The sequence below is a fragment of the Neopsephotus bourkii genome, unplaced genomic scaffold (genome assembly GCF_033783945.1).
Source record: "Neopsephotus bourkii isolate Nb327-2 ecotype Australia unplaced genomic scaffold, CSIRO-AGI_Nbou_v1 NB_234, whole genome shotgun sequence".
Taxonomy (NCBI): Eukaryota; Metazoa; Chordata; class Aves; order Psittaciformes; family Psittacidae; genus Neopsephotus; species Neopsephotus bourkii.
In genome coordinates this window covers 13,709,906-13,736,145 of record NW_026900744.1, presented here as the reverse complement: position 1 = coordinate 13,736,145, position 26,240 = coordinate 13,709,906, and the positions used below count along the sequence as shown (strand labels likewise).

Sequence of the window (26,240 nt, the reverse complement as noted above, 5' to 3'; positions counted from 1 at the left end):
GCCTGGGGCCCGATGCTCGAAGCCACCTGGAGGCCCCACTGTGCACAGGCTGGGGCTCCAAAAGCCCTGGTCTCACAGCTTCAGAGCAGTCTGTGCTGACAGATGGAGCAGCTACCCCCGAGGAAGCTCAGCTGTTGTCATCACGGAGCAATGGAAACAGAAGTGAAGGAGCTGGTGCCCAAGGGGCTTTTTATCCTTAAGAGAGCTTGATGGGGGAGGCTTACAGAAATGCCTTTCTTCTACTGCTCTTCAGTTGCTTGAAGGTTCACTGTCCCTGTCCTCCCACCCTCTCCAGTTGCTTCCCCTCCTGCTCGGTTCTGCTCAGCCTTGCTGCGGAGACTCAAACATTCCTGTCCCCTTCTGCACAGGCTTCAGTTCCCAGAGAGGCTGAAGGAGAGGAAGGCACAGCGCCACGCCATACACAGCCTGCGGTCCTGGCCCTGGAGTCAGCAGCTTCTGCCGCCCCCCATGCCACAGCAGCTTCCTCTCTCACACAGAATGTTTTTCTTTGTGTTTGGCAGCTCCATCCCCACAGACCATCCCTGGGAGACAGCAATGGGATGGGAGAGGTGGAGCCCCCCTAGAGAGGTGCCTGGTCCCAGGACTGCAAGCGCCAGTTCTGGGGCGGTTTGAGGACATGTGTGCATTAAGGACTGGGGGTGCTTTGCTCGCACACAGCCTCACTTCATCGAGAGGTTCACGTGGCCCCTCTTGCCACCCACTGTGTCTGTGGCTTCTTCCTGTGACCCATGAGCAGGTTTTGAGGCAACTGTGAGCCTGTGCCATAACTGGAGCATGGTGCTGGCATGTGTTTGACCTCCATCAGTACATTTATAAGGGCATCTCAGGTTTCTTCATGTGTCAGTGAGGCCCAGACATCCTCAGGGCAGTGCAGACACCTACGCAGTGGAGGATGCTGCGACTGCTTTCTGCGGGAACAGTGCGTCCAAGACGTTTCCGTTTGGCAGGAGGCACAGGAGGATACAGGACTGCCAGAGTGGGGCCGCTTCCCAGCGGCATCAGCCTAAATGTCAGTAAGCACATGGAGGTCTGCGCTCATGGCTAGCAGCCTGTGTTTGAAACATGAACTGCTTGCGTGACCCCAGCACATACAGTGTTGTGCATGCACATGCAGGAGTGTTGTGCTGTGCCCTGCCATCAGCACAGCTTCCTTGTGACCCTAAGTACGTGGAGGATGAGAGCCAGGCTGTTACTGGAGATGGAAAAGGAGCCAGGCAGGCTATAAACTTTCCTGTCCCCACCAGCTCCCTGTCAAGCTGCAGGGGTAGGATGCGCAGGTTTGCTTGATGCAGACAGGCGATGTGGGTTATTTTGGGAGAGAAGGGTTGCAGCCCTCCAGAGAAGCCGCATGTGAGGGAGCAGGAGATGCCCAACTCACCCCCAGCCCCTTTCTGGCCGCAGCCTCTCCCACAGGGGCAGCTTGAGCACCGACCCCTGTCCCCGCCGGGCTGGGGCTAGGCTGCAGGCAGCCCCCGCCGCAGGTGGGAAGCACCGCCCGGGGCGGCCCCGGTCCCGCCCCGCGGCCCGCTCGGCCCCGCCTGGGGGCCTATCCCGCTGCGGAGGGAGGACCGGAGGGAGGGAGAACGGACCGACCGGGGCGGGAGTCCTGCCCTGCCCGGCCCCGCCCCGCCCGCGCCTGCCGCGCCGCACCTGAGCGAGCAGCGGCGGCTCCGCGCTGACCCTGGCCCCTCCGCCGCCCGCCCATGGCTCGGCCGCTGCCGCTGCTGCTCTGCCTGGCCGCGCTGGGCGCCGGCTGCCGAGCAGGGTCCCCCCCCGCCGGTACGGCCGGGCCCTCCGCCGAGCCGCTGCAGGACGAGGCGGACAACCAGGAGAACATCCTCTCCCAGGTACCTGCTGGCGACGAGAGGGGCACCGCGGGGGCAGGGGGGGGAGTGTGGCTGGGGGATGCTGTGTGCATCCAGGGCCGTGCTGGATGTGCTGGGGGATGCTGGATGTGCGTGCTCGGCGGTGCTGGGGGATGCTGTGCGCACTCCGGCGCTCATCGGCGATGCTAGGGTGGATATCCCTGCAGGGAGTTTTATCGCCCCGGGGTGCAGTGAACTCCCCGCAGCCCAGAGGGGAGCAGTTCACAGCCTCCATCCTATCGTTTCTGTGGGGGAAGCTCAAAAACCGGGGAGCTCTTTAGGAAGGGAATTGGTGGAGCCTCTTTGTGTGCAGAGGGGAGGGATCCAGGCTCTTTCCCCGCCAGTGGGATGTGGTGGAGGTTTCTATTAGATTTGGCCGATCAGACTGTGTGTTATTATCTGCCCTCGGAAATGGCTAATGTGGAGTCTATTGGAAATGTACCGTCAAAGTTATTTTTGTGCTTGGGCTTTCAGAAGCTCTGTCTGCAAATCTCTGTAAAGGAAATTCCTGGCATTGTATGGGGCTAATCAGAAATACTGCTTCACCACCAGGTTACGCTGCTCATAGGGTGGCTTTCAGTAACCCTTCCCGTGCACCCTTACCCCGTTTGCCCATGTGAAAAAAACCTTGTTCAGGCTGACAGGTGACTTACTGGGTTTATTGGACACAGAGCATTAAAAGACATCAGGATGGAGTTCTTATTTAAAATTCCTGTATTTAAGATTCCAAGTGGCTAGGTCCACTGTATGCCAAGTGGAATAAAAACCACCCTATTGGGAGAAGCCAGTTTTTATTCCCCTTGTAGGCAGGGACCAGAAAGCTCTGCACTCTCTAGAAAACTTGCTGGATTTTGGAAGAGCTGGCCAGTTTCCTTGAGGTTTAGGGTGCCCAAAGTGTCCTTGTTTGGACTGTGAAGTCCAGGGTGCCCTTGTCCCTTGCTGGGCAAGCAGAGGAGAAGACGTTTGCTAACTGCTGGTGACCTGTGCTCAGCTGTTAGGTGACTATGACAAGGTGAAGGCGGTGTCCGAAGGCTCTGACTGTCGGTGCAAATGCCTGGTCAGGCCTCTGGGCCGTGGTGCCTGCCAAAGGATTAACGAAGGCGCGTTCAAAGCGGAGGATTTCTACACGGTGGAAACCATCACATCAGGACCCAGCTGCAAGTGTGCATGCGTGGCCCCCCCTTCGGCACTCAACCCCTGCGAGGGGGACTTCAGGCTGAAGAAGCTGCGGGAGGCGGAGAGCAGTGACCTGAAGGTAGGAGAGCACCTTGAATTTGGGATTCTTCTGGGAGGGGAAGATCTTCTGAAGCCTTTTATTTCGGGGCTTTTTTAAAAACAACTTTTTTTCCTAAACTTTATTTTATAAAACATCTCCTAGTTACCTTTATGTCTGCATGTTTGATATGAAAATCAATCTCAGCTTAAGGGATTGATGTGAGCAGCTGCAGATTCACCCCATTCACTCCATGCTGCCTGGGGTCCCCTGTGGCTGCCTGTGCTGGAAGCCTAGGAGGGACTGGGCTGCTCCTTGCCCTTTGTCCAGCACTGCATGTCCCTGGGGCACAGCTCTACAGCTGCCAGGTCCGTTTCCGGACACAGAAAGGGGCTCCTAAGGGCCCATGCAAAAAGCTGTTCTGGCTTCAGGGGCCAAAAGCTGCTGATGCGTCAGTGTGAGGGTGTGTTACACAGCTGGCTGATGGCAGCATGGGTTTTGTTGGTTTAAATGCTGACACTTCTGTTCTATTCCGTATTTTGTCTCTTTAGTAGTATCTCCCTCTCTTCGAAATGTGACAGTGTTTGTTCCAAGTACTTGCGGCTTTGAGTGGATGCTTACTTTTGCTGGTCTATCAGGTGGCAGCAGACCCTGCTGGGTTTTCCAGTTTGTTACCTGCACAGGGCAGCAGAAATCCTCCCTAAAGGGCCACTGGTTTGGTCCAGCCCTGGGGAGTTCCTAGAACAAAAGGTTGAGTGCTGGGATGTACCCTGGGGCAGTGCTGCTCATCCCAGCTCAGGTGGGAAAGCAGGCAGCATGCAAGGTGCTGTGGGGCAGCCTGCCACTGGGGCCACCGTGATGGGCTTGTTCTAATTAACTTGGAGCTCAAGGGTGTGTTTTGTCTTGTCGGACTGCAGACAGTTAGCAGCTTCTTGTCCAAGCTTCCCTGCAGCTAGGGAAGATAAACAGGCACAGGCAGATAATCCATCATTTCAGAGAAGGAGGAGACCCAGCCTGGAGTTGTTTGGTGGTCCCTCGTCTGCAGAAGCAGCCAGGATGTCCCACTTGGCCTTGGATGAAGAGCTGGGAGCTCCCTGTGGTTAGGGGTGGGGACACCCTCCGAGGTGACAGAGCCACCCCTGTAGTCTCTCACCGGGAAGCAGGCTCCTTCACCAGCAGCTCACACCCCCTTTCCCTGTCCTCTCCAGAGCTGGTCGGCCTCCAGGAGGAGCAGAGCGGCATGGCTAGCTGCACCCTTGGCTCCGGCTGCCTCTTCCCACCAGGGAGCAGCTCACAGCCAGCTGTGGTGTGAAAGCTTGTCCTCTAGGAACTGGCCCAGGCTGCCCCGCTCATTTCACAAGGATTTGCAGCCAAACGTTTTCACAAGGTTTATCCAAATACACACACGTGGGGTTTTTCTGTGCTGCAAGAGTCAAACCCCAGGAGCTGTGAAAACAGGCTTGCATCCTCGCCGGGCACAGAGCCCCTCCTGAGGTCGAGCTCGCTGGGAAGAGCCACCTCTTGTAGGAGACGATGAGAAGCAGGAGGGGATACAGCCTCAGCTCGTGTGTGACTCATGAGGAGCAGCTCCCACGCTCATCGGCAGGGGGGCCGGCAAACCCAGGCCTCCTCATTGCTCCTAACAGCCCCAGGGCTGGTCTCATGGGCGTTGTTCTGCCCCCTGCAGCAGCGGGAAGCATGTAGAGTCGTGCTCTATGTCGGTTGTGTTTTATGAGGCTTTCTTATGCTCCGACTCAAAAGCCCTGGGTACTCCACATGTGGGAGAGCCGTAAGAAGCTCCCTAAAATGAGAGCCCCCCCCTTTATGAGGGATGGGCTGGAGGATGTCCCCCTGAGGGAGCAGTGAGGAAGGGAGTAGATAAGCCCAGGCAGCAGGAATGTACCCCTGAGCCACCCCAGCTCAGCTGAATGGCTGCGCTGAGCATCCCAGCTGAAGGTTTCAGTCCCATCTGTGCCTTTAATAAGGTCCCATAGGACTTTATGGACCATCAGGCCAGTGAGAGCAAAGTCTGCAGCTGGTGAAGGAAAGGAAACATCAAGTTGGTGTGTATCAGCATGATCTTTTTGGGAGGCTCAGCTTCGGATTGGCAGGGGTAGCTAAATCTAAGATCTATTTTTGTGAAGTGGCAGCATGCTGCTTCCCTGCTTGCAGGCACAGTGTGTGTTCTGGGGTCTGGGGTGCAGAGCCTTGCAAGGAGTCTGTGCTCAGGAAGATTTAGGTGGTGGTTAATAAAGTCTGCGGCCTTTGTGCATTGATGGAAACTATCCAGCCTGGAGGGAAAGCACATGTCTCCAGTGGCTGTCTGGCAAGTTGAGTGCATTGTATCGGCCGTCTCCGTCCAGTTCTTGGTGGAAAGTGGATGCGTAGCCATAAAACAGTCCTTGTCTCTTAATGCTGCCATTTTATCTGGCCCAAAAAACTCTTTCCTTTGCTGTCAGCTCCACAGGGAGACTGCAGAGGCTGGGGTGGAAACGCAGCGTGCTGCCAGCAGTGCTGCCTGCACTTCTTCCATGTTTGGGAAGCTCTGTTGACCAGTTTGTAGCTGCTGGGAGAAAATGCCACCACCTTGTAGTAATTCCCATGCACTGAAAACACTTCCCAGCTGTCGGGGCTGTAGGGTCTGCAGCAGCATGCTGGGCACGTGGGTACAGGGAGTGGGTGCTTGTGGGACCCAAGGCAGGGAATGGCCCAGGAGCTCTCCTCACGAGCCTGTGCCTTGCTCAGCACCATCCTCTGCAGACTGAGCACCATGAGATGCAGAACGAGCGTATTTCTGTCTGGATCTCCAGGCTTGGTGAGCAAGGGCTGATTCTGGGCAGGACGTGGGGACACAACCCTTCCTGCTGCAGGAAGGGGGTGAGTTAATGCAGAGCCTCTCTGGAATGGGTGGTTGAAGGTGAAGGCAGCACCCTGTGGCAGAGCTGATCTCCAGGGAAGCAAGCTGTTACCAGGCTGGCACTGGGTTTCAGTTGCTTCACTCTTGCATTTGTGAGTATTTTTAAGTTTTTAAACAAGTTTCTTCTTGTTCCAGGAAAAAAAGCACAGGACAGTGTGAACTCAGAGTGATCTCAGACTCACTTTTATTTGAGCTGCTGTTCTCTTGTTGCCTCTTTTGCTGCCAGTCATGTCACTGGTGGGGTAGCTAATCCTTTGTGCCTGTGACAGAACCTCCCTAGTGCTGCCTAGGAGAGCAGTGCTTCTCCCTGCTCTGCTTGCTAATTCCCAGCACCCAAAACATGCTCCTGAAGCTCTGCAGAGGCGGTGTGTGTTGCTCTGCTTGCTGTGCTCTGACCACAGCAGCAGGGCTGTGTAAGGAAAAACTTGTTTTTCATAAGTCTTGCACTCGGATGGGTGCATTGCTCTTGCCTCTTGTGTTGTACAAACCATGCAGGCACATGTACAAACCAGCAAGTGCCTCTGACTGACGGTGTGCTCCCTTTGCCTTGCAGCTGTCCTCCATTGTCGAGATGCTGGAAAGTGCCTTTTATGGTTTAGACCTTCTGAAGCTGCACTCGGTCACAACCAAGCTGGTGGGTCGGGTGGAAAAGCTCGAGGAGGTAAGATGAGTCCCGCTCTCTCCTTTGAGGCTGTTGCCCTCAGTAGGACTCGCCTCAAGTCAAGTTCTTGGCACCTTTGGTGCATTCAGAGCCTTGTTTCTTTGGAAGAAATGTTAATTAACTATTAGGCTGAACCTAAACTTGACCAGGCGAGGCTGTTCAGACCAGACCAGACTCTTCCGTGTTCCTCACAGGCGGTGCCCAGTGCTTCACCACTCCATTAACCTCCCCTGACCCTCTCCAGTGTCCCTCCATCCCGTGTGGTTCAAACTGGATGTAGGATCCCAGCTGCAGTCTCATGGGAACCAGTATCCCTTTGGGGTCAGACAGGCTGGCTGTTAAGTTTTTCCTCTTCCAAGTTTTACATCTGTGCTGGTGTGATAGTTGCTCTGAAGTGGCTGCTTTTGTGCTGTTTGATGTGGGCACTAAAGGTTCAGGGCTGGTGTTGAGGTACGCTCACCAGGACTGCTGGTAGCCAAGGAGGTCAGATTCCTTAAGGACCAAGTTACATCTTGGCCTGTGTTAAGAAAGAGCTGAACCCTCTCGCTCCGAAAAAGATACGTAAAGTACCTTCCTCTTCTTTTCTTTGTTTTTCTCAGAGCAGACTTCCAGTGAAATACTTTTCACTCCCATGCAGTTTAATATTTCTTTGGCTAGCACAGCATAGGGTTTGCAGTGTGTTAAGCTGTGCTCAGCTATGTAGCAACAGGTTGCCAGATTAAATACTGGAGTTTTCTCCCGTGGTCCATATCTGGGACAGTAATTCCACATTCTTGTCAGAGTGGAGCAGTCCTGTTCGTCTGCAGCCAGGAGCCGAAAGGCGGTGATTTATAAAGCCAAAATTCCGCTTGCAAAGTGTTTTGGGAAGGCACGGAGTGCTTCATCCTGGGGTCAGGAAGGAGCCAGCCGAGAAGAGCGTGTTTGCCTGGGGGGCTCTGTGTTTCCAAGCACAGGGATTGACCCAGAAGGAGAAAAAAGGTTTTGAGGTCTAAAACTAACAAAGCACCAATGTTTTTGTTTGCAATCCCACCCTCTTCCTGTGGTTTAGCATGTTCTCCAGTTGTTTCTTGGGTTCCTAATTAGGGGAGAGGAGCGAAGGAAGTGGGAGCTGTGCTGCCAGCCCTGTGCTGCACGTCCCCATTGGGGAGCTTCACCCCTGTGACACTGATGGCCACAGATCTGGTGGTGTGACCTGTATCATGGCATGGTGAGCTGGTCTCCCTCAGAGCGCGGGATAGGAAGGGCCCCATCAGGACAGATTGACGCTCTATTGCTCTTTAACATCCACAGTTAGCTGGATTAGGGATGATGAAAGGAACAGGTCTTTTTCGGTAGCATTTGTGGATCTGTGGTCCATGAATTTGCCTCCCCTGAAACCAGCTGACTGCTCTTCTTTGGCACCAAAGTGGCCCTGTGTACCCGCCAGCTCCTGCACAGGGGTTCAGCGCAAGCACTGCTGGTGGCAGTTGTATGTCTAAGCACATCAGGATGACCTTGCCTCATGGCTGCTCTGCTCGCAGCCTGTCGCAGTGGTGCAGACAGGCAGGAAGCTTGGTCTGGCTGATGTAGTTTGGCCAGAGAGGGAGCAATGAAGGTGTAGGAGGGGGGAATTCACAGATTTGGGTTTTTAATTCCCCAGAAGTAGGACAGTGGGAGCATGTAGCAAGCAGTTGAAGCTGCCTGCACTCACTTGGATGGGATGGAGCAGGACAAGAGAGGTCTGGGTTGATGGAAAATCATCATCTGGTACATGGAGATTCCCCTGGTGCTGCTGGGGCAGGGCAGAGCTAATGCAGGCAGCGCAGGCAACAGGTGTGAAGTGCCTCCTGCTGCTGGCTTAGCATGTAAATTCCTGTTGGGAAGATGAGGCTCACACCCTGCATTGACCACAGGATCTGATATGGACAGCTGAGATGCTGAACAAGAGCCTGGCATGGCTTTAAAGCATCGACTTCCCAGGCGGGTGTGCTTTTGGCAGCTGCTCCCCAGAAAGCAGCTGAGCAGCCTCAAGCAGCATCACAGGCCAGGCTTCGGTGGTGCCTCCCCACACAAGGGGAGGCAGATTTTATCCCTAAAGAAGTCATAAGCCAAACATTACACAGAATAAGTGATAAGGGCACAGGGCTGTCAGGATCAGTCATAGTCCCAAGAGGAGGATGTTATCAAAGCTGCTTCTGCTCCTAGGAGAGCGTCATGAAATCCTCTGTTCCTTTTCTTACTACAGCAAAATGCTTGCTGAGAAGCCCTGTGTTGTTGGACTCAGCCGCAGAAACTGCGTTATAAATATGTGTCTCACAGTTCCTGAGTAAAGACTGGTAATTCAGATGCCCATGAAGGGGGATAGGGGTTAACTGAGCTCAGGATGGCAGTGTTGCAGAGGTGAGAAGTTATTGCGAGTTGCCTGCAGTATAACAAGGCGTTTTACACAAATGGTGTTGGTAAAGGGAAGGAATCCTCAATACTTGTTCCAAAGGGCTAGAGCCTTCTCTAGGGAGGCAGCTTCTCTGCCTTGTCTTTAGCTTGCAGCTGTTGCATCAGCTGGTGATGTTGAGGTTGCAGATGGAGGTCGTGGTGGGTTTAGGAGAAATCAATGGTGGAACAGATTGATAATGAAGAGCTGCGGGAACCACCCTCACTCTCTGTGCAAAAATGCTGTGATTGATGTGCCATCTATTCAAAGCAATAAAAGCCCAAGGAGTGATGAGCAGAGACTGCAGCAGTCTCTTGTATACCAGGTATGCCTATGGTTGGAGACTGAGAAGGGCACAAGGTTTGTCTGCCCTGAGCTGCCTGATGAGGTGCAGCCTGCCACAGCTCCCTCCTGGTCCCAGGACAGCTCTCTGAGGGTCCATGGCTCTCCTCTCCTCCCCACATTCTCCCTCTCTTCGTGGGAGTGGATGGTGGTGGGGAGGAGCAACCCCCGAGCGTGGCACTGAGCAGCCAAGCAGTGGCGCAGGACTGGGAGAAGAGAAACCAGATAAGTGGGATGCGGACATCAAGGATTTGCCTCAGGGGTAAGGCAGGCAGCAGCCAGTCAGGACGGACTGTGGACCATCCCTTGTCTTTACACGGGATAAAGTCTCCTCTCTTGCTTTTCTAGGGCATGTCCAGGAACTTCACACAGCAAGGCCACGCTGCAGCAGCCAGCGTGGAGGAGGGTCTGCAGGATCCCCACCGCAGGGACCGGGAGAACTGCTCCAGCTTCCTCACCAACAGCCTTGCTGACATCGAGGGCTCGCTGCAGCGGGACGCTGAGGCTGCCTACATGCACGCAGAGGTAGGACCGCCCAGGCGGGTTGCAGGGCTCGAGATCGCTGCTGCAGCTCCTGAGGGTGCCTCTGGATGTGGCTCCTGGCCCAGGGTTATTTTCTCCTTGGCTCAGCCCACCCCACTTCCGTGCCTCCGGCTCCAGCCCGCGCCTCGCCGCTGCCGTCGGGATGTAGGAGGGATCTGGAGCGGGCAGCTCCCCGGGCCGCCCCCCTTCCCCTGGGGCTGCTGGTGTGCGAGGTCAGCGGCGGTGCTGCTTGGAAAGCATGATGTCATTGCGGGCGGCTGGGGAGCGCTGGGAAACTCGGAGGCTTCGACTAGCAGGGCCTGGGGCTCGGTGCAGGGCAGCCTGTCGCCCTCCATCCCTCCCCAGCCAGCCCCGGCTCCTGACAGGCTCCAGGCAGAGTCTCCAGCATCTCACTGGCTCCAGCCCCAGACTGTGGGGATCCCTGTGGGGACTGCCCCCGTGCACCGGCTTTCTGTGCTGGGGCAGTGGTTTCTGTGCAGCCCCAGAGAGAGTGTTGGGAAAAGGCCTGCCCAGGGTGTCCTGAACCCCTTGCTTTTTTGCTTTGCTGCTCTGATCCATGCTGGGTGGCTGCTGGAGCATCCTGCCTTTTGCAAGGCAGAAGGAGGTGTCTGGGGATGCGGGCAGCAAACAAAGTTGCTGCATCATTTCCAGCTCAAAGAGGGGTGTTCAGGTACAGGGAGTGAGAGCATCCTGCACATGGCCCCTGCGGGTCCTACACAGGGGGATGCTCCCTGAGCCCCCGCGGGAAGGATGGGCTCCCACTGTGCACTGTGGGGCACTGACCCTGATGTGCTGTGAACTTTGCTCCAGGCAGAGCTCTGTGTCCAGCAGCACTCCCAGCACCTTTTCCCTGCTCCCCAGGCCACACCTGGAGCATGGGCTCTGCTGCCCACTGGAGAGGAGCCAGCCCAGGCCAGGCAGGAGAAGGAAGTGTGGGGCTTTTATTACCCCGGGTGACCTCATTTCCCAGTGTTCCTCTTTTCTCACTGTTAATTGCAGCAGGGCTGTGAAGGAGCCCTGTGCCTGTCTGCTCAGCCAAATGGGCACTGCTTCAACCTTTCAGCTGTCTTTCCGATTTCCTTTAATGAGATGAAATCCATCAGGCATGAGCTGTGGCAGCTGGTGGCTGCCTCAGTGCAGAGCTCCCGCTTCCTGCCCTGGCTGGCGAGGTCCCTCTCCCTGCCCTGGGGATGGTTCCTGGTGCCTGCCTGTCAGGACCTTCAGCCTCTGCTCTGCCAAAGCCCAGTGCACATTGCACGCTCTCCATGGATCAGGTGCTGACAGTGCAGGGGGAGGATGTGTGAGCAGTTGCAATGAGGACTGTACCCTGAGAATGCTGCCCCGGGGTCCCCTCTCCCTGCCCTCACATCCTGCATCCCACAGCCTGTGCCTTACTGAGCACTGGGTCCCAGTCTTGCAGGGTGGCACCAGTGCCATGCAGAGACAGTGCTTGTCTGCCACCCCTGCTGCCTCCTGAAGGGTTTCTCCCAGTGGAGAAAGGGCTGAAGATGACTCTGAGAAGGGAGGGAGGACAGTGTCCTACCCAAGGCTCAGCTGGCCAGCCTGACCTGCCCCATCTGCCAAAACATGGCTATTCTGGCTCATCCACTAACAACCTCCTGCATCTCTTCCAGGGAAAATATGAAGAAAGATTCCTGAAAGAGGAAACCATATCCCAGCAGATCAACTCCGTTGAGTCCCTGCCGGAGCTGCACCTCTCTCCGGAGGACGAGAAGCCTGAGCAGCTCTTGCAGAGGAAGCTACATGTGAGGAGCCGTCCTCCTTCCAAGCCCACTGTTGTCCGAGGGGTCACCTACTACAAAGCCCAGTCCACTGAGTCAGAGAATGACATCGAGGAGCAACGTGAGTTGGGTTTGCAGCCATGTCCAGTAGGATGGTTGCATCCTGCTGCACAACCAGTGTCCACCCCTGAGTCCTGCCTCATCCCCTGGGAGGCACATGGGGTCACCATAGGAGAAGGGCTTGGAAGTGGGATGATTGGTACTTCACCCCTGTGCAGCCTTTGAGCCCTGCGTGGGGGACCACTACAGCACTGTTATTCCATAGAGAATCCCTGGTAGCTAAGGAAATAGGTCACTGCTTTAGTTTAAAATACCCAGCACCAACACCTTTCCAAAAGTAAATGCAAGTTTATTACATGTTAGTCCTGCAAATGTGCCTGCCCAGGGATGTTTGTGCAGTGGTCGGGGTGCTGGAAGGCAGCCTGGGTTAGGAGGGTGGGATCTGGTTGGGTACTGCAGTTGTGTCTCTGTCCTGTCCCAGGCAGCATGGAGCCCCTGCTCCATCTCTGGGAACTCCCAGGCCAAATCACTCTCCATCACCTCCTGCTCTGCCCAGCCTGAGGTGGTGGATGTGGCTGCGATGGGGTCTCACTGACCATCAGCCCCTGCAGTTCACACAGCCCTTCTCCAGCTGGAAATTAAGAGGGAAACCAGATGGATTTAGTACAGCCTGGACAAGTGGGCGGAGGAGCAAGAGCAGTGGGGTAGGTGCAGAGGGGCTGTACAGGACTTACTCCTGCTCTCTGTGGGGCTGATGCCCATGCCTGTATTTGCCAGCGGACGAGCTGTTCAGCGGGGACAACACGGTGGACCTGCTGATTGAGGACCAGCTCCTAAGGCCCAGCAGCAGGGCGGGTGAGGACATAAGGAAGCCCGCCCCGGTGGGATGGCCGCCCACCCCTGGCAGTGACCCTACCACCCCGCCAGCCACTGACACCGCCACGATGGCCACAGTGCCCCTGTCCCCTGCCGTGTCCACAGAGCCCACGCTGGATGCCACCCCAGAGACCATGACCGCCCCGTCGGGGCTGGTGGAAGAGGAAACTCCACAGCTACTGGCAGCCTTGGCCAGCACAATGGTGGCCACAGCCACAGAAAGCCCATCTACAACCACTACTGCTGTGCCCAGCCCTGCCATGGCCACTACCACTGGCACCTCAAGGGACATGGGGATGAGCCCTGCCCCAGAGAGCAGCCCGGGAGTCTGGGGACCAGCAAGCACCCCTCCGACACCAATCAGTCCCACCATCCCTGCCACGCCAAAGCAAGCGCTGGAGGAGGAGGACATCAGGAACATCATTGGTGAGTGCCTGCACTGATCCAGCTGCCAGCATGAGGGCTGACTTGTGCTCGCAGTGTGTTCTGCTAAGCACAGCACACCTGAATTCAGTCATGGGTGGGAGGTGCCATGGAGATGGTGGCTGGACAGCACTGTACTGCGGTGCCAGGTTTACTTGCTTGTTAACTCTGGAGCCTACTGCAATCTCCTCTCAGCTTGAGGGGCCAGGCAGGGAAGAAAGAGGCCTCCCTGGAGATGGACCCAAGACAGACAGCAGCCTCAGCTGGGGCAGGAACATGGCTGAGGCTGTTGGGGAACTGTTTGCAGGATCTGGCCAGTGCTGCTGGACCTCATAAGGCTGAGCCCAGGCTGAGGCAGTTGGGGTACCTGCTGGGTGGGTGGGCAAAGGGCTGGAGGAGGGTGATGCCTGCAGACCCCCAGCAGCAGCAGGGAGAGCATGGCTGTGCTACCTCTGGCCTTGTAAGCTTTTCTCTGCCTGTGCAGGGCGCTGCAAGGACACGCTATCCACCATTTCGGGGCCCACCACCCAGAACACCTATGGGCGCAATGAGGGTGCCTGGATGAAGGATCCCCTGGCACAGGAGGAGCGTATCTATGTCACCAATTACTACTATGGGAACACGCTGGTAGAGTTCAGGAACCTCGACAACTTCAAGCAAGGTGGGTTCGCACCATCTCCAATGCTGCTCGACTGCTCTGAGTAGTGTCCCTGTCCCTGGGATGCTGCACCATGGGGGGGTTGTCTGGCCAGGGACCCTCCCCTCTTGGTGGTGTGTGGAGTTCAGAGCACAGGGCAGGTCAGGCTGCCCCTTGTGATCCTGGACTTGCCTGGCACTACACCAGGCGGCTGCTGGTGGCTGGGGAGGGAGTGCAGCAGGGCTGTGGGCAAAGGGTGCTGCTGATGGGGCCACCAGCCCCAAAGCAAAGGGTCTCACAAGCAAGGTGTCTCTGCTGCACAGGTCGCTGGAGCAACTCCTACAAGCTCCCGTACAGCTGGATTGGGACGGGGCACGTGGTCTACAATGGCTCCTTCTACTACAACCGGGCCTTCACGCGCAACATCATCAAATATGACCTGAAGCAGCGGTATGTGGCTGCCTGGGCCATGCTGCATGATGTGGCCTATGAGGAGTCTACCCCGTGGCGGTGGCGTGGCCACTCAGATGTGGACTTTGCTGTGGATGAAAATGGCCTGTGGGTCATCTACCCAGCCATCAGCTATGAGGGCTTCAACCAAGAGGTGATTGTGCTGAGCAAGCTGAACGCGGCCGACCTCAGCACCCAGAAGGAGACCACGTGGCGGACGGGGCTGCGGAAGAACTTCTATGGGAACTGCTTTGTCATCTGTGGGGTCCTGTATGCGGTCGACAGCTACAACAAGAGGAATGCCAACATCTCCTATGCCTTTGACACGCACACCAACACGCAGATCATCCCCCGGCTGCTCTTTGAGAATGAGTACGCCTACACCACACAGATAGACTATAACCCCAAGGACCGCCTGCTCTACGCCTGGGACAATGGGCACCAAGTCACCTACCACGTCATCTTTGCCTACTGAGACCCCCGGCACAGTGGGGCACTGCGAGACAGGGGCCACCAGCACCTTTTGTTATTATTTTTATTGTTATTATTGTTATTTTGTACAAATCAAAGAGTAAATGATGGATTTTTAAGCTGTTTTTTATGGCGGATTGTAGATCGATCCCCAGGCCAGAACCACCCCCTTTCTCTGCTGTAACCTTGCTTCTGGCTTTCCTTCCTGCAGGGAGGTCTTCCTTCAGTAGAGCAGACCCAGCTCTCCTGCCTGGGAGAAGAGGTGGCCTACATGCAGTCCTCCTCAGAGCTTTCATCTAACAATGCTCACCAAGAGACCCACAACCAGTGCAAAGGTGGCCTTCCTGCTGCAGGCACCAGGTCCCAGTGGGATGCTGATGTCTGCCTGTCCTTGTGGAGGATGTGCATGTCCCGTGGGACTGTCCTGTCTCCCACAACCATCTTCCCAGCCGACGGTCAGCAGGCCCTTTGGCGATCCTGCTGTACAATGGGGCTGCCAAGTGCAGCTCCAGCAGCCCCTGGTGCTGGCACTTAGGCCGAGGACTGTCCCCTCCAGCCTGGGCTCTGCCCTTTGCAACCTGCTCTGGGGGGCCGGGTGCACCCTGAGCCCCGACTTGCATTTGGAGTGAGCTGCCGGTGGGGACGGGACACTGTAAATACGTGTAGATGGCTTTTGTTTGTTCATTTTGTAACCCCAAATAGTCCCCATTACTGGTTGTTGGGCAAAGGCTTTGCTCGGCCAGGCGCTGGGCTGCCTGGGTGGGGAGCTGCACATGTGGGGAAGCCCTGGCTCCCCATGCCTGTGCCGCTCCGTCTCTCATGTGCCCTCTCACTGCCATGCTTGCCCTGGTCCTAGCTGCTGGCCATCAGGAGCCCCTGCCCTTCTGCCCAGCAGCATCTTGTATTTACCTGCTGTCAACAATAAAACATCCAGTACCTTTGCAGCTGTCTGGGGCTTTCTTTGGGTCTGGTTCACCCTCTGGGTGCATGGAAATGCATGGGAGGGTGGTGGTGTTGGTTGTTTTGGGGAATGCCCATTTACACATAAAGAGGCTCTAGGCTGCTTATGCCCGGCAGGAGGGGAGGGCAGGGCAGCATGGCCGTGTCCAGACATGAGAAGAGCTTGGTTCTATCATGCCTGCAGTTGCCCCCAGGTCACCCAGGCTGTGGTGGCTCCCTCCTCCCCAGGCTCTGAGTGAGCAGCTCATGCAGAGTGCCCTCCTCATGAGCAGGAGCAGGGGACTGGGTGCATGTGCCTCTGCCAGCAGCAGTGCTGTGCAGCCCAAGAGGCAGCGCTGACCTAATCATTTGCTTAAGCAAAGCAGTGTCAACAAGCAAAATAGTAATAATAAATAAAATAACCATTTTATTGCCTTCAGTACTAGGGACACAGAGAACAGAACTACACGGGCCAAGAGGTGCTCTCCGCCACTGAAGCCCTGGGTGCTGGCTGAGAATGTGGTGCCACAGCCATGCCCGAGCCCCCAGCCCCCCAGGCAGCCCTTTCCAACGGGCTGGGCTGTGCCAAGCTCATCCACCACGCCAGGCCCCCCCCACCAAGGCTGGTCACTCCTGTGCAGCGCTGTGGGGAGCTGCGTGCCGCTGCCTGGGGCACTGCTGGGGTTTGGTTTTGACTATTGTGTGAGCTGGCCCACAGTCAGGTGGGGCCGGGCCAGGAAAGGAACTGGTGCAAGGAGCACAGCCAAAGCCCTCACCGAGCCCGGCTGCTTCCCAGCAGCGCAAGCGCCGAGGGGACTGGGGGCCTGTGCAGCTCACGCTGACTACGTGGCAAAGGGCAAAGCTTTTCCATAGTGTTGCAAGGCACATACTTTACAGGGTGTATTGCTCCTCACCCTCCTCCTGGCCTCCCCCAAGCTGTTTGTCTTGCTACAGGATCAACCTTTATTTCCTAACAGCTGCACACACAAATAATATTAATAACAATAATAATGATACTAAAAACACCCCACATCAGTCAGCAGTTCAGACAATGAAGGCAGTTGGCTGGCAAACTGAAGCCCATGATTTTATATGCTAACTGCAAAGGGGAAAAAATATAATGTAACATGCTGAAGTCATTAGGAAAGGCCGATGCTCTGCTGGGGTCTCATCCCAGCTGAACACAGCAGCGCACTGCGTGCTGGAGCTCCATGGCCCAACTCCGGCCTGGCAAACTCGGGACCAGTTAAGAGAGCTCTGCAGCAGGCTGTGTAACGGCAGCACTCGGCTGCAGCAAGAGCCATGTCTGGTTCTTCAGTGCTCAAGGACAAGCAGCAGCTGCTTTGCTGCGTGATGGGTGGCTGTCAGCGCAAGGCAGAGAAGGGGTGTGCAAGTGTCTGCATGTCAGGAGGGAGGTGATGTTCTTGTGTCCCACTGAACTAAAGCAGCTCTTCTGCCCCAGCAGATCCAACACTGCTTCATAGGCTGTTAGCAGTGAAAAGCATTAAATACAAAATAAAATAAAACAAACCAAAACCAATAAACAAAAACAAACACCCCCCAACAAACAAATGCAAAAAAAACCCAAACCAAGCAAGAAACAGAAGGAAAAAACCAACCAAACAAAAAAAGAGCAGTATGCTCTTCACAAATACATGTGCTCCACTAAATCACCACCCTTGGGGCAAGCTCCAACCTTTTACCACTCTGTGTGTGTGTACACACTGCCTCACCCCTACCACCGTGGTAAGCTGTTCTGCTTGTAGTGCTCTGGCTGTAAGTGGGGGTTCCCACCATCCCACAGTGTGGCTGGGGCTGGGTTGCCCCATGGCACTGCTGCCAGTCTGGGCAGCAGCCCAGGGCTTCCCAGCAAGGGAGGCTGCATGGGCAGGGATTTGAGCAGGCATATGGGGTTGAAGTGGAGCAGGACTATCTGTCCAGGCCCAGCACAGCCACTCTGGCAGACGAGGGATGCTCCTGTCCCCGGGGTGTAGGGCCGGGGCTGGAGTGGCAGGCTCCGTGTGGGGTGCAGGGCTGTGGATCTCCCTGTACTTGCAGGGATAGCTTACTGAAAGCTTCCTCCTGCTGCCCCGAGCGCACGGCAGGGAGGGAAGCCTGATCTTGAGGGAAGCCTCTGCAGTGGTGTCCCTGCGCAGGACCACAGGACCCCACCTAAGGAGTAGTTTAATGGGGACAAAAACAACCAACAAAAAACCAACAAACCAAACAACTCACAGCTCTGGACAGTGTGTAAGTAGCAAGGACGGCCTGTGACCTTTGTCCTCCCTGTGCCAGCCCCGGGCACCAGTGGCTGACGCCAACACCAGGACTGTGGCAGAGTGCCCCACCCACACCCTTGGGACCAGGCATTGCACGTGGCATGGGTCCCCCAGGCCTGTCCCTGCCAAGGAGCCAGCTGAGCAGTATAATCCCTGGGCAGGATACCGCTGCTGGGGAGGGTCAGGCACAGGAATGGGCTAAGTGGGGTCTGCCCTTGTTGTGCTGATGTGCCAGGAACCCTAGAGACCTGCTGGCAAAGGGGCTCAGTCTGGCAACAGGACCTGCTGTGTGCCAGGTGCTGCTGCTGCAGGAACTACTGCAGAGATTTGACAATAGCCCTCAGGGCATGGGGCGTCTCTGGGACAGAGGGAGATGCGCTGTAGAAGGTGTCAGTGTGGTTTCTGCGCTGCTCCCGGAGGTATGGTGGGACAGATGAACTTTTGATGTGGAGGATCCTGGTGTCCATCACTTCACAGTCGATCTGCATCATCACCTCGTAGTCCTGCCCGTTGATCACATTCTCTGCAAAAGTAAAAGAAAACCCCAAAGTTGAGACTTAGCCCTGCAAACTGGTGATCCCACAGCACCAAAACCAGAACTTTCTGGACCTCTTTCTGTCTGGAGCAGAAGCTGGAGAGGGAGACCCCAGTTGTTTTTGCAGCTCCACACACGGAGCTCCATCTCACACAGTGCAGCCCCACCCTGCTTGTGACACCTCAAAGGGCTCAGGCCACCCCAGGCATCTGCAGGCACACACAGAAATTAATGCAATTTCTTTCCCCCTTTGTCATCTGCACATAATTACTGATGGACTTTGTATTGTATAAATTTATTACCTAACTTGTCCCTGAGCCACTAAAGCGTAGGGGTGAGTGAAGATAGAGTTTATTTAAGCAAGCTGAATGTTTCACTTTCTTTTTATTGGGTTAAGAATACTGTAACCCCTTGACATTGAGGATCTAGAAGAGTTTCTTCACCAGATTATTAATAAAAAAAGTTAAAATGCAATCGCTTGAAAGCATTAACTGTGCCTCATTACCACCCAGACCCAGCTGTTGTTAGTTGCATGATGTTATGGTGACACTGGGCAAGGCCATTACCCTGAGACACCTCTGGACATAGGGAGACCCAGGGCAGCAGAGGGGATCCTGGCACAAGGGCATGCCAGGCTGCATCACCCCAGCGCAGTCCCAGAACAGGCACGTCTGCTGCTGCAGAAGCTCCTAGGCTTACACGCAGAGGATGTGCACATGTTTAGCATCTGCTCCCTAGATTTAAAGGTGGGAGACTATTCCCTGCATAGACAGTGTGTCCAGGAATGAGAGTCGAGATCAGATTTCCAGGCACAACCAATCCTTGCCTTTCAGAGTCAGAAGACTGCCATTGGCAGGGTTTTCTTTCTGTGCTAAGAAGGATGGAAGATCACCTAATGGAAAGCGTATGGATTGGAGGAATGCAATATACATTACTAATTTTTACTGTTTTCCTGGATTAACTCTGACTCTGGATGACAGCTGACAACCACGGCCAGACCCTCTTGCACCCCATGCCACCTGTGGAAGCCATTAGATCTAGTATGTCTGGTATAGTAATGAAAAGCAGGAGCAAACCCTTGCTAAGGGGCTGAGAGCCTGTAAGTGAAATCAAAGCTCCCACCTGCAGAAATGGAATGGAAAAAGGTCTGCATGTGCCACTGAGTGACCAAGGCCAGGAGCAGCTGTTCCATGTCTCTGTATTGCTGACCCAAACACCACAACAAGCACCTTGTCTCTCCTGGTCCCCAGATGGGACCCTTTTAGACACCATGCCTCCAGGTCACTCCTTCTCTCATCCTTTGGATATGCTCTTGGTTCCCACCCAACAAGCTCAGGACCAGATGGTTGGAGGGGTCTGTGCTGGCAGTGCAGCTCAGGCAAGGGGGCTGCACAGGGCAGCGGAGGGGCATAAGGGGAAGTTGGCAGGAAAGTGGAGGGGCAAAGAGCCTGGAGACAGCAAATGGGAACAGGTCAGTTTCCTGTGATACAGCAAGCTGAAAGCACAGCTCCTCAGCTCTCACACTGCAGACAACAGCTCGATAGGACCCTGGCTATGTAAGAATATGCGCTCCAAAGCCACAAGAAGGTAAGGTGGGATGGGATGGCAGCCAAGGCCAGGAAATCCTTTTGTAAGGCAGTAAGACTTTCCCGTGTCTGCCTGCAGTAGTCAGTGCAGTGGGCTATCATTAGGTTCCCTGGCATTGCACAACATGGAGAACAGCAATCCCGGGAGCAGCCCGTGGAGGGAGGGAGCTGCGCTGTGTGTGTGGCAGCAGGGAGCATGGGAACCGGATCAGCACATCACAGCCAGCTGGGATCCCGCTTCTCCCAGAACGGACACAGGCTCCCCCTGCGAATAAGTGACCACGATTAAGTAAGCCACAGGTCTGCTACCCTGTGCACGAGGTGCTGTGTCTTCTGAGGCCACCACAGCTGAGATAGCTGGGAGGAATCATGCTCCCAATGAGCCTCTGGCCAGCAGGCATGGAAGGGACTCACACACCCAACTCTGGTACTTGCAAAGTGCTCAGATCCTGTCCTGTGTATGTGACTTAGTCCAGGAGTGACACTCAGGTTTAAAGGCAGATGCCTGATTCTTTCCCCTTTTAGGTTGAAGGCATTGTAGATGAAGAACAACTGCAGGGAGACTCTGCAAAGGGACTTGTCTCACAGGGATAAGGATGGTAGCGGGAATGGCTCAATTCCCAGTACAGACATTTTTGGCAGCCTTTCTCATTGCCATTAGCACCAAACTGACATAGCAGTGGAGGTGACACTTGCCACAAACACAGGAGCCACTGCTTGGTGATGCTGCCTGGACCAGCTGCGCTGAAAGGAGCAGTCTGAAGGCTGTGCCAGCCCCAGGACGCGTGGCCATTACCAGAGACCCTCCCCAGCCCACCCCAGCCTGGAGGGTGGAGTGGCTGATGTTCTGTGTAAGCCCATGTGATGCTCTCAGCAAAACACCAGGCAAACGTGACCTGAATGCAGCCAGAGCAATCCGATGTTTGGAAAGATTAGCTCACTGTCAAAGGGGCAGGCATTGCAAAAATGATTCCACATGGCTCTGTCCTGACCTCGATGCCATTAAATTGTTTCATGATCTGGATAAGGAATAGAGAGCATACTTGTAAGATTTCTGGAAGATGCTGAACTGGAGAAATTTCAACCACCTTGGAGTACTGGATTAGACTGCCGTTTTGATAAGACAGGCTGTCCAAAACCTTCAAGATGCATTTCAGCCAAGGCCAGAGTGAAGTACAAGGCTCAGGAGAACTGGAAAACATGACTACAAAATGGGGCTGGGCAGAAGCATTGCAGAAAAACCTTGAGGACTGCAGATTACTGTGGATAAGCCAACAGCATGACAGGACTAGAAATCAGCTCAATCTCAAGAGAAACAGATTTATCTTTGCAAAGTTTCTAATCATAATGAACTGCAAGCCCTGTCTGAAGCTACCTCAGGAGATCAGAGGGCATCTGCGACTGTCAGTTTTTAAGGAAAGGCTTGATGACCACATCTCAGACAAGACCCACGGTACCGGACTCTTACTCCCCACAGGCACAGGCACTTGCATTTGTTCCTGGTACCTCTGGCCCAGCCTTTCTGTGAGCTGCCTGCTCATGACTGGAGCCCCTTAGGGTAGACTGCAAGCAGTCATTAAACAGCTCAGCTCCACAAAGAAGCCAACATAATTCACTGAGCTGTGATGACTCTCTCTACTCTTTGCTCGTGACAGAAACAAGGCAGTGCAACTTGGGCAAAGCCCTTGCAGTGAGATTTGAGCTGATGTTTCCCACAGGGAAGTGATGCACACCTCCAGTGCCTATGGTTCAGGCAGCGGTGAGAACTGTGCCGATTTTCCTTGATGGCCAGTTTAGATCCAGTGGCTACATATCTGGACACACTCAGCTGTGCTATGCCTAACCCCTTGTCAGCAAGTGGCCAATATCTGAAGTAGAGTTGTGGATTCCCCATGGGACCCCGTGGCCTGTTCTGTGGATGAGGCCACAGAACAGGCCAACAATTTTGCCTGGTGATTTCTGCATCAGAACTTTTAAGAGTAGCCTGATCAAGCTTTCTTTCCTTTCCCTTCCATGAGGACATCTGGCATGATCAACATCTGAGAGACACCAGTGGAGCACCAAGGCAGAGAAACCCTGACGAGTGTGGAGCTCACCAGTTGCATGTGGCTGATCTCTGGAGGCACCAGAGTATGTAACCGGTGCTTTCTCTCAACACTCAGGTCAGCATGTACTGCCCTGCCTAAGCATCCACCCATCGCGTCTCACAGAGAGGCGAAGGCAGGCAGGGCTGACTGCCTGAAGTTGCTGCCTGCTGCTGCTGCTTGTTTGCTGGCTGGAAGGTCAGCACCGCCAACATGCATTGCACAGGTTGGCTTAATAGCCCAGAGCAACACTTGACACTGAGTTATTTCTAGAGTTTATTGTCTTCAGTTACCTATGACTGATGTTTTGTAGGATTACATAAGCGAAAACTCAGGAACAGATCTCCTGTAGAGGTGTCTGGATTTATAAATAGATTTATTTCTCCTCTTTGAAGTTCAGAACACACAGCCTCTCACACGGTACAGCCTCAGGCTTCAGAAGCTATCCTTCCCAGGCCAAAAGGCTGTGTTACAGTTAATTATTTATTAACAGGTTTAAAAGCCGTGCTTCAGATGACACTTCAAATCAACAGCACAGGTAGTTGTGCCAACATTGCTATTCTCTGACTGCACCTTCTCACCAAGGCTCACTGGCTTTCCTAGCCAGTACCACACTCCCAGCACAAGCTTGGTCTAAGGAACAGAAATCTAACTCTGCAGTGCTGCTCTCCAGGGTTTATGGCAGTTCCTCTAAAAAGCAAACATGTTGCTAGATCCCACTGATGAAAGCTGAAGTCTGCAGTCCAAACCAGAAACATTTAGCAAATAAGGCTGAGGGTAATAACTACTGTTACAAATTACAGGAGATGATGGAAGATTGTCTTCATATTTGAAACACTAAATTTACACAACTGGCTTAACAGAGAGACCATAAAGCCAAAGTTCTCCTTCTCCCCTTAGTAGTACTGGTGGGTATCAGTAAGTTGAACATTCAAATGTCCATCTTTGAGATCAGGCATCTACTTATATAAGATATGCTGTCTTAGAGAAAGGCAGAAGACAGGCAGAGGGCTTGAGAGGTGAGCAATGAAAATCTTAGTGTCTGTTCTGTAGTAAGTCAGAACAAATGGTGATGTCAATTGTCTCTAGATTTAAACTCTACACGTTGGTTGGCTGTTTGGCCCTATGGATGCAGTCATAAGGCAGAACCACATTATTCTGGTATTTTGCCCCTTCCCGCTTACATATACCTTCCCCAAAAAGCTCTGCTGCAGGAAAATGCTTGCCTTGAAAACTGCACAGTTTGCAGAGAGGCTGAAACAGAGCTCCTCTGAAATGCCACCTGACCTTGCTGAACTGTTTCAGGGCTGTAACCAAGTACCATCGAAGAGCTTTGCAGCTTTCTGGAGATGTGCTTACGCCTTAGGTAAGCTTAGGACAGAGCTTTGTTCTACTGTATCAACTATGAATTTTACCTTACCCCAGGCAGCTCCACAGTGGACTACCCAAAACATATTCTGTGAGACCAGTACTGTATAATTCAGGGCCTGTGCCACTTATTTGACATCCCTAATCCTCAGCCTCTTCTCAAAGGCCCCTGGTGCTTTTGCAGTAGATAACCCACTTACCTACTGCCTTGTTTCTTAGTAGGTGATTTGTGCTTGCTGAATACACAGTTAAGCTAGTGTCAAGCACATGGAGCTGGACTATGTCCTATTCCTTCTGGTAAGATACGCAGGGAAATCACTTGCACCAACTTTACTTTAACTACCTGTCTTAGTCACTAAGGCTAGAGAATCATCCCCTCTTCAGGGACAGCAGTGCAGAGTGAAGTTGCTATCCATGTAACTAGTTTAGCTGATATGAAAATAGGTGTTAGAGAATTACCTCTGCCAAAGGTGATACAAAATCACCAAACCTTTTAAACCCATCTTTGCTGAAGTCATGCCTGCTACAATGCCATTCCGATATTGCCTTCTAACAAGAAGGATTTCTTTGTACCAGATTCCAAAGACAATCTGTGTCAGCGTTAATTTATGCTTGGAGCCGCTTCTGCAGCCCCATCTATCACACCAGCAGGATCCATGGCAGCTTTCAAAGAGCCACCAGATGTATTCCAGTACCTGGTTGCTTTGTGCTAGCTGCGCCAAGCCGACAATGCTAAAGTTTGTTTTAAAGAATGATTTAGCCCCAAATTATCCAAATAATTTATACTGCAACCTGCCCTGGCCCGAAACAGAGCTTATGTTTAAGGCATCACAGAGTTCAGAAAGCACAAGCTTCATAAGAAGATGAGGGCGCACAGCTCTGGGGCTGGCCTGTTGAAGGGCTGCAGATGTCCCCTGACATAATTCAGGGGCTTCCTCTGCACCATCACTCCTGCAATCTTCCCTCTCATCTCTGCTGAGCAGCCCTGACTGTCCTACCCAGCACATCTGGACAATGTTTCCATCTGAAGGGTTGCTATACACTACCAAATAAGTATATAATCGAAGCGGTGTTACTGTAACAGCTACACAGACTAAAAATACACTCACTGCAACAATGCAGTAGGGCTCCTAAAGCATTCACAGATTTGCTTGTTAGACAGGATTATTGGAGGCAAGGGAATTATACTGTGACCCAAATTACTTCTCCTTTAAAAAGCAAATTCTCACTTGGAACTATGTCCAAAAAACCAGTTGCAACGGCCTCACCTCCGTAGACTCAGCTGTCCTCAGACCCTGATGCAGGCTCAGTGAGATCCTGAGCATTTCAGTTCTGCAGGTCTCCTAGCAAACTGTGAGCCAGGCTGTTGGGTCTATATGCATACAGGAACAGGGGCCACGGTTAGAAACACTGGATACACACAATCAAGGTCACTTTGACAAACCACAAGCCGACAGCAAGGAGATGGGGACTCTCCCCAACTCTAAGCTGTTAGAGCACTGGGGCTATCTAAGGGGGATACTTACAGGCAAGAGGAGTAAGCAAGAAAGCCGAAGGAAACAAACTGTCTGTGGCCTCCTAGGTAAATAAAGGAGCCACAGGAGAGATCAGTACTGACTGCGGATGAGGAGCGCAACATGCCCTTAGCGTACACCACTATGTGATTTTTGGAAAAGGACAGCACCTGTGGGCAACACAGTCAGTACCAGATCTGTGCCAGATGGTGCTTTGCAGTACCTGGTCCAGACTAGAACGTCCCAGGATCAGGGAAAGAAAGTTGGCTCTTCCCGGGGACCACTTCCCACCTGATCTTCCACCTCCCCTTCTTTCATTCTGAACAGTCATTTCCCTCTACAAGAAAGAGCATGAAGAGAGGGGCCAGTGTGGATCTACTGTGATTGCTCTTATTTGTTTTGGAGGGAACTCATGGCCATCTCAAGAAGAAAGGCTCAGAATCAGCAGTGTTGACCCTCCCAGGCACATCATTTAAAGCTCCCTCAGGTAGAGTATTTCTCGGAAACAGACATTTTTGACAGCACTGGCTGTGCATATGCATGTTGTTGGCAGGGTACCATTGCTGCAGGATGGCCATATTTGAAACATAACCAGCTGTGGCAATACTAATGACAAGGGATAAAAAACAGAAGAGAAAACAAAGACAAGGGGCAAAGCAAAAGTTCTCTGCTGCACAGAGAACTCTTGGGAGTGAAGAGGCTGGAGGAAGATCAACTCTGTTAGGCAGAACATGTCTGCTTGGGAGGCATAAAAAGTATAAACAAACTCCCCACACAGCCCACGAATCCAGACATACCCACTTACAAGACAAATAACTGTACACAGGAGAGTAGGGTAGAAGGATATTCCAGTAAATGCTTCTTTCAAGAACAAGGGCTGGAGGGCTTGTCACTGACAGCACACAGGGGACTGCTCCATCTCTGTGTAGCAGAGAGGGACTGGGAGGCATGGGTATGGTCTCTTCTGTCCCTGCCATGGGCCTAGCATTCCACAGAGGCTGTTAGAGCTGGAAAACCTTTCTGACCTAATGCTACCTTTTGTTTTAAATACCAGCAAACTCCTCTGTTTCCTGCTGTGATGGTGGACTGGCTGTTCTCCTTTTCTAACCTTGGTACTGCCTAAGGATGGCTGTTCTGCACAGGCAGGAGAGCAAAGTCCTGGTAGCAAAGTCCCATCCAGCCTGTGCCTTTGACAGTGACCAGCAGCACAAGCAAAATTTAGGGCAAGCACATACTTTTGGTGATATGTGAAATAGTTAATAAATGCTTCCTACCTACCTTATCTACAACATTCATACCTCTTA

General features: G+C 53.6%; 2 protein-coding genes across 3 annotated transcripts in view; one reads left to right on the top strand and one right to left on the bottom strand.

Annotated features, from left to right (window-relative positions):
• The first annotated feature begins 1,671 nt into the window (after window positions 1-1,671).
• OLFML2B (olfactomedin like 2B) lies at window positions 1,672-15,575 on the top strand. Its single transcript, XM_061345370.1, has 8 exons — window positions 1,672-1,868; window positions 2,878-3,141; window positions 6,570-6,677; window positions 9,778-9,954; window positions 11,607-11,835; window positions 12,552-13,076; window positions 13,558-13,734; window positions 14,034-15,575. Exons 1-8 carry the CDS (start codon window positions 1,725-1,727, stop codon window positions 14,633-14,635), a joined length of 2,226 nt encoding a protein of 741 aa, XP_061201354.1. The 5' UTR covers window positions 1,672-1,724; the 3' UTR covers window positions 14,636-15,575.
• A 1,612-nt stretch (window positions 15,576-17,187) lies between these two features.
• Window positions 17,188-26,240, bottom strand: part of ATF6 (activating transcription factor 6) — a 75,239-nt gene continuing 66,186 nt past the window's right edge. For both annotated transcript variants that reach the window (XM_061345368.1, XM_061345367.1), the window contains exon 16: window positions 17,188-18,372. In XM_061345368.1, coding sequence (XP_061201352.1) covers window positions 18,164-18,372 — 209 coding nt within the window. In that variant the 3' untranslated portion in view covers window positions 17,188-18,163. The remainder of the gene's footprint in view (window positions 18,373-26,240) is intronic.

Coding starts and splice junctions, on each gene's coding strand:
- OLFML2B (XM_061345370.1), top strand. CDS start 1,725: ATGGCTCGGCCGCTGCCGCTGCTGCTCTGCCTGGCCGCGCTGGGCGCC. Junction 9,955..11,606: donor CTGCCTACATGCACGCAGAG/GTAGGACCGCCC, acceptor CATCTCTTCCAG/GGAAAATATGAAGAAAGATT. Junction 13,077..13,557: donor GGACATCAGGAACATCATTG/GTGAGTGCCTGC, acceptor CTGCCTGTGCAG/GGCGCTGCAAGGACACGCTA.